We start from the raw sequence: 12,813 nt of genomic DNA on the forward strand, positions 1-12,813 counted from the left end.
ATTGGACCTGCTCCCCAGTAATATATAAGCACAGTTTCTGAAAGCAGAACCCTCCTGTTTATCTTTCCAGAATATCAAAAGCACTTTACAGCTGGTACTGCTGTAAAGAATTCAGATAGACCTGAGGAAGCACCTGGGCTGCCAGGTCACAGACTGGCAAATCAGCTATCAGCTGAAGTTCTTAATACTTTTTAATACTCTGACACTGTTCTTGGATCGTTTAAACCAGTTGGTTGTTTTCTGATTGTTTTTAACTTTTTCGAGTAACACACCCCTCTGATTAGCTGTTGAAGGTATGGGTCACCTATCCTAAAATACACACACACACACACACACACACACACACACACACACACGTTGCACACAATTTCATGGGATTGGTGGACTTCCTAAAGTTCATCCTCAGATCTCGGGTTATGTCCAAGACTTCCCTGGAGTCAGGGGAACGCCCTTGAGGACATTTTAGTATCACCCTCTCCGTCATCACAGGGACTAGGACTTGATAAAGGAGGTTTATTGGACTGAAGATATCCACCTTCGCCAGCTCGCAACAGGCCCTTCTGAGCTCTCCCCTCCCCCACGCCCGTGTCGCGCAGGTGCGAAAACCTAAAGGGCCACCCGGCAGCGACGGCTCTGGAAGGAGTTGGGGGGATGGGACCCTGGGAGGGGCGGAGGCGGGGGTGGGGGCCTTCCCGAGGTTGCTTAGTGACCAAGGTCTCCGCCCAGGCTCTTCCATTTCCTCAAGAGGGGGCGGCGCGGGCCAGACCGTTGCTGATGGACCTCCCAGCGCGGCCCTCTTCCGGCTTCCTCTCCCTCTGCCGGGCGGTGGCCAGGTCCGTGACGTCACAGGAGGCGGGGCCAGCGCTGCTGCCGGGTGCTGGAGGCGCCATTGGAGCCGGCTTGGCTTGCGAGCTCCGCTGAGGAGCCGGAGCTTGGGCCAGTGTTACAACCGCGACCGCTCTTGGTCCCTGGCCCGACAGCGGCATGGCGTGCGGGGCGACGTTGAAGCGGCCCATGGAGTTCGAGGCGGCGCTGCTGAGCCCGGGTTCCCCGAAGCGGCGGCGCTGCGCCCCTCTGCCCGGCCCCACTCCGGGCCTCAGGCCCCCGGACGCCGAGCCGCCGCCGCTCCAGATGCAGACCCCACCGCCGACTCTGCAGCAGCCCGCCCCTCCCGGCAGCGAGCGACGCCTTCCAACCCCGGGTAACCGACGCTGCGGGCTTGGCAGGAAGCCAGGCCCTGGCATTTTTTGAGGGGGGTGGGGGGAAGGGTTATGGACACTAGGCTAATTCACCCCTAGACCCCTTCTTTGCCCGGAGAAAAGGGAACTAGGGTGCCGCTAGGCCTGGTCGTTTCCGGGGATGGGAGACATCCGGGAGGGGTAGTGGGGCCACAGTGTCGGTTTTCGGTGTTCCTGGGTCTGGAGAGCCTAGAGGGGTGGGCAGCATGAGGAAGATGGGGATATCCCTGGTGGCTCCGGGCCCTCCCAGTCCCCCCAGCGCCTCCTGCCTCCGCTGTCTTCACTGAGCAGCCCTGCAGATCCGGTGGGCCATGGAAAATTGGATTCTACTCACGAACCCGGCCTTGAGGGTGGGGGTGGGGGGCTGGTTACTGGGTAGGGGCCTGAGTGTGCCTGCCGTTCAGCACTGTCCTGTAGCTGCAGGGAGACCTGATTTCCAGAAGTCTTTAGAGACCGGAGGCCGCCGCAGAAGTCAAGGAATCCAATTTCAACCCGATTAATTCTAAGGGACTGGCCATGTTTTATTGTATGGCTATTGTCTTGTACCATACATGGCTTGAAATCGGTAGGTCGTTAGCTAGAATTTGAGAATCCTTAAACATACAGAGGCTCCGGAAGCAGGAATTCAACCATACGTAGCAGAGAGTCTCCCTTTCAATAGGGGATTCCACTTTGGCCAAGGAAAGGGGAGAGCTGGTGTGATAATAAAGTTAAAAAACAAAAACAAAAAAAACCCCCTAACCATTGTGGAGTTGTTGAGGGGAAAGTGCATCAGAATTAATATTTAGCAGTTTTAAGGGCTCCCGGAAATGGGGGGAGTCTCAAAACTGGACTTTGGCAAGTCATTTCTTTGTGTGTGTTTTTTCTATTTTTCAAACGTAAGCAAAACATTGGGATTGCCTTAAAATCATTGTTTCCTCACCCCTTTTTAGTCACCCCTGTTTTTAGGCTTTATTTCCTCCTTTGCAAATCCACAATGCAGTTTTCAGGCCTTCATCCTCTGTAACCAAGATTCTTGCAGTTGCCAGCCAGGCTCTCCCAGACACTACTATATCCTTACTCATGTTCACCTCTTCTTTATGCTGGCAGTGAAAGGATATATCAACTATAATCATATCTTACCTATCCAGCCTTTATACATTTCTTTTCCAAACTATGCCTTTGCTCATTTCCCCCAGACCTTCTTGACTGCGTGTATCCTTACCTTCTACTGTCATGTTTTTACCCCTTCTGTTTGCTAATTCAAATAGTCATTTCCTTAGGTCTCCCATCTATTATCTGACTAACCCTGCCCCATAAGTCGAACTCTTTTTGACTTTAAATTCCCTGACCACTTAATGTTGCAAAAAGCCTTATGTACTGAATAAGAATGTTTGCAAAAGTTCTTTGTAAAGAGCCCTTCAAAAGCAAAGGGTGTGGATGCCCACTTAAAGTGATGTTTTTTTACTCTTTCACTGCTCCTACAGATATACAAGGGTAGTCACATAATCTTTCTGGGTCTCCTTTTCTGCAAAATAGAATTAATACTTACCCTGTCTACCTTGATGAATATTATGAAGATGTTTTTATTTCTTCCAATACTACCCTCTAGACTAATTCTATTATAATTCACATTACAGCAAATGATTGATAAATGATTGTTGAATGTATTTGGAAACCTTAATATGGCAGAATGCTATGATGGGGTCATAATATTTTTTATCTTAAATTTTATTTTTTGCATAAATTATGCAAATTGGCTTCATGGTCATTTTATGTTAAAATATTTTTAAAATATTCATTTGTAAACATTGATCAGTTATGTTTCTTAATGCTTATTGGAATATGGTTCTGTCATGAAAGAAAGTATGAATAATTCATTATTTGCTCTGACTTAAGTGAAAGATGCCTTCTGGATTAAAAAGGAAGAATGGGGAAGGAAATATTAGTTGCTATACAAATAGAAAGAATAAAGCCAACTAATAGAAAAGTGAATTTAAAAATCAGTGAATTCACTTTGTAACACCCTAGTTGTTACCTCAAGGGTTGTAAAGTTCTCTTGCAAATGGTCAAGAAACTATGTTTTACAAACTTCACTTAAAAAAAAGATATGTGTCATAGCACTTTTTGTGGAAAGGGCCTATAGAATTAAGCCTTTTATTACTTAAATGAGTGAGGTGGATACACCAGGTGTGGAAGGTGGTTGCTGACCTCAGGGAGATGTGTGTAAACATGGAGTCTGGATGCAAAGCAATTAATTGATCATGACTTGAGGGTTGGGGAGTAACTTCTAGATCGAGGTAGCATTTTAGATCGGTCTTAAATAATGTTGGAGGGAGAGATACAGCCCCATTGCAAGTAAAGCAAAACTGCTTGAGCAAAGGCCAGAAAACCTGCAAATGAAGAATATTTTAATGCAACTGGGGTGTAGTGGTTGATGGAACTGGAAAAATGGCTTAGTCAGATATAACCTGAAAGTAAAACCTCAAATAATAATGGAAGGAAAGATTAAAATTATTATTCACTGTTAAAAAGAAATTTGCTTTTTAAAAAATTCCTTTTCCTGTTCTGTTTTATGTGGCCTTCTTGGGAAGAAAATCACATCTACTTCCTTATTTTCCTCTGGTGCATACCACGTTTAGATTCTGAGACTTTCTAGTCCTTCTACCAGCCTCAAAGTTGTATCTTTCCATTTGATCGCTTTGCCGTACAGGAGGCGGTTAGAGGTTTATCAAAGACCTTCTGTTCTCATGAGCATTGTCCTCATACTTGTCCTTTCTTGTTTCAAGTCTTTGCCGTTCCTTACAACCTTGCATTTAATCTGGCAAGTATGTGATTGGAGAATAATGCATGTTAAAGATGAAGCAAAGACTTCATACATTCTGCGATCTGAAATATGAATTTCATAGCCTTCTTAGAGGAAAGCTTTGCTAAACTACAACATGTAGTTCCAAGTGTTTTGGTTGAGTGTTTCAGAATTTAGCTATGTGTGGAGCTACTTTGAGTTCATGTCAGTTTCTGAGCTGTACCGTCACTTGTTACGGCATTATTAATATTTTTTACTTTGATTCTCATAACTTTATTGGGCAGGCATTTAACATTTATGCTGAAGAACTATGCTAAAGATCCTGAATGACTTCTCAAGGTCATAGTCACACAGCTGGGAAGAAGCAAAATGGCATTGTTAACACTTCCCCCTCATTAAAAATAGCTATAGCAAAGCGTATATTAGAATAATGTGGGTGGGGGGGTGATAAAATTTTTTGGTTTTTGTTTTTGATAAGGAGGCTTTATTATCTGGAAAGTGAATACATATACTACCACAGAAATACAAAACTTGAAAACCACATCCTTCCAGATTCTATGATGTCTCTGGAGTGCACTTCAAAGTGGTTAGTGATTTGTGTGTCCTAGACTCCTCTTAATAGTGTTAAATTCGGTTTGTGATTACCTTGACTTAAAATAGTAATCTGAATTCTATCAAATATTGCCTCATACGATCAGAAAATTCTTTCCTAAATCTGATCAATTCCAAGCAATAAATCTTGAATCTCCCCCTGGCTATGAACAGAATAGTTTCTGCTTTTCTCTTCCCTAAAGATTTTGAGTCCCAAACAGGACAAGAGCTTCACTGTTAGAAGGCCTTGGGTGGTAAGAGACTTACTCCTGATACATTAGTTTGTAAAATTGTGCAACTTAAAGGAGATAAAAAATAGCTCCCTATAAAGGAAGGACTTCTTTTTCCTCTGTAAGTTGTACTAGTTAATCCTACAGCAAACAGCAGATCTGGTCTTCATTGTTAAAGAAATCAAGGAAAGGGAACTGTCTGGGTGACTTATGCCAAAATAGCTGCTATTCTGTGTATTGTTGAAATAGCAACAATAGGAAGGCACACTTTGGGGTTATAGGAGGGGTGCTTTATTTGATATAAACACTTCTCGTTAATTATAATATGAGAGGAGGGACAAGAAGTTTGAAGAATTGACACAATAAAGTGAAAGCTCAAATGTGTTTCTGTTTTATTTAGAGCAAATTTTTCAGAACATAAAACAAGAATATAGTCGTTATCAGAGGTGGAGACATTTAGAAGTTGTTCTTAATCAGAATGAAGCCTGTCCTTCGGAAAGTCAGTCTCACTCCTCAGCACTCACAGCACCTAGTTCTCCAGGTAAGCATGCTTTAGTTTGCACAATCCATTTAAGAGTTTGTAAATGGTACGTAAAATGATGGTTTCCTAATCTGGAATTGATTTTGTCTAAAGTAATAAAGTTGGTAAAGTATATGCGTTATATTACTACTTATAAATACTTTTTTAAAACCATGGAGTCATGAAGTTGAAAAAGATCTTAAATTGATTTGACTGGGCTTCTATCCACCCAATGCAACAGCACCCTCTATAACTGCAGTCTCATACCATAGCCACTAGCCACATGTGGCTATTTAATTTTAAATTCATTAACATTTAATAACATTTTACCATTTAGTTTCTCAGATGCAGTAGCCACATTTCAAATGCTTACTAGCTACATGTAGTTGTGGTATTGGCACAACTATAGGACATTTCTGTCATGGCAGAAAGTCGTGTGACAGCCTTGCTCTATAACATTGACAGGTGGTTAGAGAGAATGTGCTCAAAAATAGAATCTCAGGGTTGGAGTGAATCTTCATGGTCACATAGTTCAGCCACCAACCAGTCTTGCCTGCCATGTCCCTGCAAATAGTCAACAGGCCATTGCTCGAAAATTTCCGGAGGTGGTGATCTGTCTCCTTTAACAGTAGAGGAGTTTATTTCCTCACAAAGTATTCTACTTCTAAGTATGAAAAATGACCTTGATTAAAAATTATCTCTATAGAACACAAATTGGTGTTGGCTCAGAGCTCGAGGGAGGGGGCAATGGGGAGAAAAGTCTTAAAGGGTAAGGGGTGTTACTTTGGAGTAGTAGAAATTTTTTGAAACTAGATAGAGATGGTGGTTGTACAACATTGTGACTATACTAAATGCTACTGAATTATTCACTTTAAAATGGCTCCTTTTATGTGAATTGCACCAAATAATTTTTTTTTAATTGTTTTCTTAGAACACAAAGGTTTTGGCTCTGAACCAGCACCCTTTCTAATTGTTCTTGCACATACATGAGTGATAGAGCTTTCAGTGGTTGTAGCTAGTGAGTCTCTCAATTTTCTCTCGAGATTTTAGTAATAATTTTGAAGTAATATAATATGTTATGGGTAGAGAAACAATTAAAAATTTAACTGGCCAGATGTTTTGGTCAGGTTTCATTGTAGAGAAAAAAATGTGGTTTAAGCAAAAAATGATTTGTTTCAGGGTATTAAATGGTTTATAGACTAAGAGAGCCAAAAAAAAAAAAAAAAGATACCAGGCTAAGCTTTGAAGAGCAACTCAGAACTGAGCTACCAATGGAACTACTGCTTTTATCATAATCAGGAAGTCGATTTCCATGTTTTCTGGCATTCCAGTGGATATTTTGGTTCCTAGCTACTATCTTACGAACGTTTTCCTCTTGGCATATATTCAAAAGGGATCAAAGGAGAGATGTCGTGCTCAATTGTCTCCTTCTTTCATACTTCCATGACCTTGCTAACAGTTTTTTATATTGGGCAAATCACTTGGTCTCCTAACTGTTAAACTTCTAACCTTATCAGAATCACCTCTGAAACTTAAAAGACACCCAAGCCCTACCACAGAATTAAATCAGAATGTGTATCTTTTTGTTGTTGTTACTTCCTCAGATAATTATGACACACCATCTTGGTTAAAAATAGGTCTCTGTGGTCTCCAAGGATCTGGTGGATTCATGCTGTGACTCTACTTTCCCTAATCCAGACTAGAGGCTTTATATCAGCTTGAAACTACTTGTTCTTGACCTTTGCCAAAGGAGCATTGAGTATGAGCTCGGATTGTTATGGCATCAGAACTGTTTTTCTGTATGCAGATCAGCTAGCATATCTGGATACATGTTCCTCCTATTTCGCAATTTACCTTTGTCCTTGCTTTGTAAAACAAATATCAAAAACTCAGAATTATTTTTAAATACTCCAGGTGAAGTAGTGAAAAACATTTTTCTAAACTATTTTTATATCGTAGGACTGTTTGCATAAAGTTATTAATTCTGAACCTTAGTACTAGAATTTATTAGGTATACTCGATTTGTCTTTTGGCCAGGTTCCTCCTGGATGAAGAAGGACCAGCCCACCTTTACTCTCCGACAAGTTGGAATAATATGTGAGCGTCTCTTAAAAGACTATGAAGATAAAATTCGGGAGGAGTATGAGCAAATCCTCAATACCAAACTAGCAGGTAGGCTGAGGCAGTCACTATGCCATTATTAGTTAATATGGTTCAATAAAGATTAACCCCAGTTAAGTAAATGGTAACTTAGGAGTAGGACATCATCCAAGAAGGTTCAGTGAGTTATGAGTATTAAGTTACTCCCTTTGGTGATTCTGAACATTTCATATATATTTTACATGGAAGGACTTTTCGTTTACATTTCTGAAACACGATAAAGCAAGCTTTTCTTTTGAGAATTTTCCGTGTGAATGAAGGCATTAAGTAGGTTAGTTGGTCTAGGTGGCCTGTAAACAAGTGGTTGGGATAATGCTAACATCAACAGGTGGTTGGGAAGAGTGTTGTATAGTCATATAGTCAACATAATCAGACTTCACTGTGGGTGTGGGAAGTCAGGCATCCTGTGATTTGGAGGTACATTAAAGTTTGGAAAGCAGAGCTCAGGAGAGGACAGAGTGATTAATGATGGCAACAAGTTCGTGCCTTTTGTGGAAAGGGATCTGAATCAGGACTAGATAGTACCTGTTTAGTGAAAGATAGTGATACTGTGATCAGAGGGGTTTTAGGCAACAACTTCTTCCTGTAACAGTGTTGTTTCCTAATCTGGTGACTCACACCACATGGTTCCTCAGAAATTATAATAGGTCTGCTTTAAGTTGAGAACTGTTTGTTTAACAACAAAGTTAAATGGATTTCTTTATAGTAGAACTTCTTTGATCCTTTAGTATAGTAATAATGTGTATTATAAGAAGAAACGCGACTATATCATTCCCCTCCCCTACCCCCGTCCCAAAATTGTTCACACCAGCTGGCTCTGTCACTTCTGTGTTCACAGATGTCAGACAACTTATATTTCTACTGAGTTTGTCTTTAGAAGGTGCTTCTGTGGAACTCTATAGTTAGGTAGTAGGGAATTTTTCTTAGCTTTCTAGTCATCCCCCTCTTTTACTCAGTATGTATGTTGAAATTTATAGCAAGGATAGAGTACAGAAAAGAGCTTCAAGCTTCATGTCCTATAGGAGGTCGCCTAAAATTTGCTGGCTTATGGTAGTGAGCATACCTGTCTGTCTTGGGAAGCCATTAGTAGGGGATAGAGTTACAGCAGGGGAGAGATTATTAAGAAAATGTTATGTTATAGATGATCAGTGACCAAATCTAGGAGCCAGAGATTTTGCTCTAGGATCTTAAGAGGAAGTAACAAAAACAGAGTGACTATTAAAAGGAGGGCCTGAGAATGGATGATTTAAACTGGGAAGCCAAATGTGGTCCTGACATTTGATTCTTGGAAAACTGGGGGAGAGTTTCTGGGGATAGTATATACTGTCTTTCCCCTCAACAGAACAATATGAATCTTTTGTGAAATTCACACATGATCAGATTATGCGACGATATGGGACAAGGCCCACAAGCTGTAAGTATTGCGAAGTTTTTCTTTGAATTTCCCAACTTCCAAGAGCAAAATTTTGAAACTGAGTACCTTGCCTGCTGGGAGCAAAAAAGTCCCTGTGAAGTAAAATAATAGCTAGCATTTAAAGAATACTTAACGTGCCCAGCACTGTGCTAAGCCCTTTAAATCCTCACGAAGTTTATTTCATCCACTTGCTCACCTCATCCACACAGAGAGCTCTCTGGACACTGAACCTGTGAAAAGATAGCACTTAAAGAATTTAATAATTTGTCCAAGCCAGTGGTTCAGCCTGGGTTGAAATCTAGGTAGACTGACTCGAGTGCCAATTTGTTTATTACCTGTCTTTTCCCCAGAAAGGTAGTTTCAATTGTTACTTTATGAAAGTTGATTCCTTAGGCTAACTGGCCAAGTATGTGTTCAGAATTTCTTAATTCTAAATATCTTGCAACTATCAGTTGCTCAAAACATAAATTATAAATAGCTATATATCTGAACTGAACCGTAGTCAGATTTCTTAAATTCTTGAGAATTTAGCACCTTTTAAATGGTGACTCATATTCTCCATGCAGTTTATCATATTTACTATTAGTTAATATTTAAAAAGTATAATACTATATACTTTAATATTCTTACACTCTTTTGTTTTTTTATTCCTAATTTATAGATGTGTCCTGAAGCTTTCTTGCATATCTGGGTACCAGGTTTGACCTCAAGAGATGGCTGCTGTACACTTTTTGCAACTGGTTTGATATCACATTTCAGCTCCAACTTTGCATCCTGAGAACACTTAAACGTTTCTGCAGGTCCATTTTATACAACTTGAAAGACCGTAAAACTTTCTGGTTGCCACAAGCATATCTTTCTTTTCTGCTCATCCAATAAACGGTTTTGCCCTACTGTGATAGATTTTCCAAACATAATATCTGGAGCAGCAGTTTAGCAAAATATGCCCCCAGTGGCATGCAACATACGGAGTTTCCCCAAGCACAGTTCTGTAAGAAGTGTGTGTGAGAGTGTGTGTATATGTGTGTATGTGTATTTTAAGTTATTATTTGTATTGTGCAAATTTTTTTGATCTTGGGGATCCTGGCTGTGAATTTGATGCACGACAATTATGGTTAAAAACATTTGCTTGGTCTACAGAAGATCATTAATGTTTTGTGACCATATAAGTTGTAACCATGGGTTGTTTTATGTGTAGGTATTACTGTTAAATACAGGGACTGTATCCAGGCACAGAATATGAATCATAAGTTAGGATGGACATTAGATGTGATTATAATGATATAGCAAAGGTCTGTGGTTCTAGGTCTACAAATGCACGGTGAGGAATTAGAACAAACCAGAGACGCGCCATTTGATACAAGGACTCTGCCTAGCCGTGTTAGAAAAATACTTTGACTCCAAGCCTTAAAATACCCACATGGAGTCTGTGCTCACCTCATTCACACAAAGAGCTCCCTGGACACTGAACGTCTGAAAAGAAAAAGTCTCCCCTGGAGCAGGAGCATCAGGGCTCGCTTGGGGAGCATCACACAGGTGAGCACAGGGCTGGGCCAGACCCCACGGCGCTGCTACGTGGGAAGAGCCGCTTCACCTTTCTGTCGGTTACACGTAGATTGGATCCTTTGGTCAGCTTCCCCCAAATTATTTTGAGAGGTGCCCATGTTCAACTGCTTGATCTTTGTTTTGGCAACCCCTGCCCGAAATTGCTTACAGACTGCTCTTCACCTTGTTGCCAAGGCTGAGGAACAGAAAGTAGCCTCTGTTTTGAGGAGGTGGAAGTTAAGTATACATTTATTTTTTACTGTGACTTGTTCAGGACCACATTTTACAAAATGCCTTGTTTCATTTATTATTGTTTCTGGAAAGGAAAATTCTAATAAAATTGTTTTAGTTTAAATATAGAATAGTGTTTTTTTTTAAATTAGGGCTTATTTTGAAAAATTCTAAGGTTAATTCAAATGTATGCCAATACCTTCCAAAGTAAGGTAATATTCAGAGACAGTTCTGATCAGATGGCTTAGAGAAATTTCTGGAATATTCACATTGGAAGATTCCTTATTAATGAATGTCTTTGACTTAAATCTAACCAAAAACTGCAATGTTATTCTTTGTACATTTTCATTATATAGTGTTAACAAGCTTAGTTGCAAACAAATAAAATACTTAAGCTATTTGTTTACCTTGCCTTCTTAATACTGTGATAATATTTATTAATTAAAATAATTTATGTGAGGCTGCTGTAACCATTTTCCCAGTTCAACATTACATTTGAGAGTTACAGACTTTTTTTTAAGCCCAGCAGTCATCTTTTGATAATTAAAGAATTATTTTACCTCCTATTTGAAGGGCAATTTGTTTCATCTCTTCTTTTTCCAGGGTAGTCACTTGTTCCTGGAAGAGGAGCATAGCAGTGGCAGTGATGGGAGTGGCCTTACAGTGGGATAGTCACACCAAAACTTTTGAAGGGGCCATCAAAAGTCCTGAAGGATGGACCAGGAATAGGGAATACTGCCTCACTGAAGTCTTCTTGTTACAGGATCAGTGTGACGTGCTCACTCACTATTGCAAGTGTTAGCCCCATCTGCTCAGTGGCTTCTGACTGGGAAGTAGAGTAAGTTTATGTAAGAACAATGACAGGCTGTCGTATCATGATATGGTTGCCCTTTGGGACCACAGGGTAAGACCACACCACCATGGCTGGGTGTTGGGATCTCTTCCAAATGGGCTAGGCATGTTTGTTTAGTGTTTTATCCAGAAAAGATGGTTCCTAGGATAGGTAACGGGGACCTGTAAGGTAGGCCTTCCTTAGACTGGCAAAAGGAGTTTTTCCCTAGATCTTGATTTCTAGGGCTTGAATTTAGGGACATTCCCAGATGGGGAAGTGTCTTTGTCCCATGGAGATAGGTTAAGGCCCAGGGAAGAAGTCAACCTACAGAGACCAATAACGGATGGGCCAGGACCTGTGGTCTCAGAACAGCCATATTTAGTGAGCTAGTTATTTTCTCTCATCTTAATTTTATTTATCCGTTTTATTGGTAAAGTCTTAAGCTTAAGGGAAATGAAAGAAGTAAGTGTCCTTGCTTAGGTCAGAGGAGTACAGACAGCGGTGAGTGTTAAGAGCTCTCCAAGGAGAAGAACATCAGGGATATAAGCACTTGGGCCAGCTTCCACACATGGTGAATCTTTTCTGCTCATTAGGGAGTATTGGTTGGCTAGTATCATAGTTAAAGGAATGGCTTTTGGATGTTTGTAGCCCTAGATTTAGTCTGCTCTGCCACTAGTTTGCTATGTGAGCCTTGCCAAGTAACTGAACTTTCTGAGCCATAATTTTCTTATTTGTAAAACGAGGGTAATTGGTTTTGTTTTCAAATGCAAGTTTAAATAGTCCATGTAAAGAAAATATTTAGCACCGCTTGGGACATAGAATACGCACCTGAAAATGTTACAGCAAGTTTCTTTACAGTGGTCTTCATCAGCTCTAAAGACCAAAATCTTCCTATCTGCAGCAGTGATTCTCAACTTGACAGTATGAAGGAGCCCCTTGTTAATGTCAGAATTTCACGTTCTCTTATTAGAATTTGTACTTTTAAGTGTTTGACTAAGGAAACAATAAAAGATGAATGACACGTTAATTCAGTGGTGCCTTTCAGTGGATCTGTATTTTGTTATTCACTATATCAGGGGTCAGCAAACTTTTTTACAAAAAAAGTTACTTACAAAAAACTTTTCGTAAATAAAGTTTTATTTGAACACAGCCACACCTATTAGTTTGCATGTGGCTGCTTTCACACTGCAACTCCAGAGACAGACAATATGGGTCACAGAGTTGAAAATACTGACTCTGGCCATTTATAGAAAAGTTTGTGGGCTCT

At 40.5% G+C, this 12,813-nt stretch overlaps 1 protein-coding gene across 3 annotated transcripts; it reads left to right on the forward strand.

Annotated features, from left to right (window-relative positions):
• The first annotated feature begins 844 nt into the window (after positions 1-844).
• AKIRIN1 (akirin 1) lies at positions 845-12,573 on the forward strand. Of its 3 annotated transcripts, XR_002136951.3 has the most exons (6): positions 848-1,201; positions 5,245-5,385; positions 7,402-7,536; positions 8,867-8,938; positions 9,600-10,474; positions 11,318-12,573. XR_002136951.3 is itself a non-coding variant. In XM_019726586.3 (5 exons), exons 1-5 carry the CDS (start codon positions 985-987, stop codon positions 9,608-9,610), a joined length of 576 nt encoding a protein of 191 aa, XP_019582145.1. In that variant the 5' UTR covers positions 848-984; the 3' UTR covers positions 9,611-11,114. The 3 variants fall into 3 exon arrangements, 2 of the variants coding, with proteins under 2 accessions (XP_074190526.1, XP_019582145.1); XM_019726586.3 differs by lacking the exon at positions 11,318-12,573 and having other exon boundaries at positions 9,600-11,114; XM_074334425.2 differs by lacking the exons at positions 9,600-10,474; positions 11,318-12,573 and having other exon boundaries at positions 845-1,201; positions 8,867-9,519.
• The last annotated feature ends 240 nt before the right edge of the window (positions 12,574-12,813 follow it).

This window comes from Rhinolophus sinicus, chromosome 14 (genome assembly GCF_057876585.1).
Source record: "Rhinolophus sinicus isolate RSI-liver-muscle chromosome 14, RSI-T2T, whole genome shotgun sequence".
NCBI lineage: Eukaryota > Metazoa > Chordata > Mammalia > Chiroptera > Rhinolophidae > Rhinolophus > Rhinolophus sinicus.

Excerpts from the sequence above, each read along its gene's own strand:
- AKIRIN1 (XM_074334425.2), top strand. The coding sequence starts at position 985 with ATGGCGTGCGGGGCGACGTTGAAGCGGCCCATGGAGTTCGAGGCGGCG. Across the intron at positions 1,202-5,244 it reads GCGACGCCTTCCAACCCCGG|AGCAAATTTTTCAGAACATA; the intron begins GTAACCGACGCT and ends TGTTTTATTTAG. Across the intron at positions 7,537-8,866 it reads CCTCAATACCAAACTAGCAG|AACAATATGAATCTTTTGTG; the intron begins GTAGGCTGAGGC and ends TCCCCTCAACAG.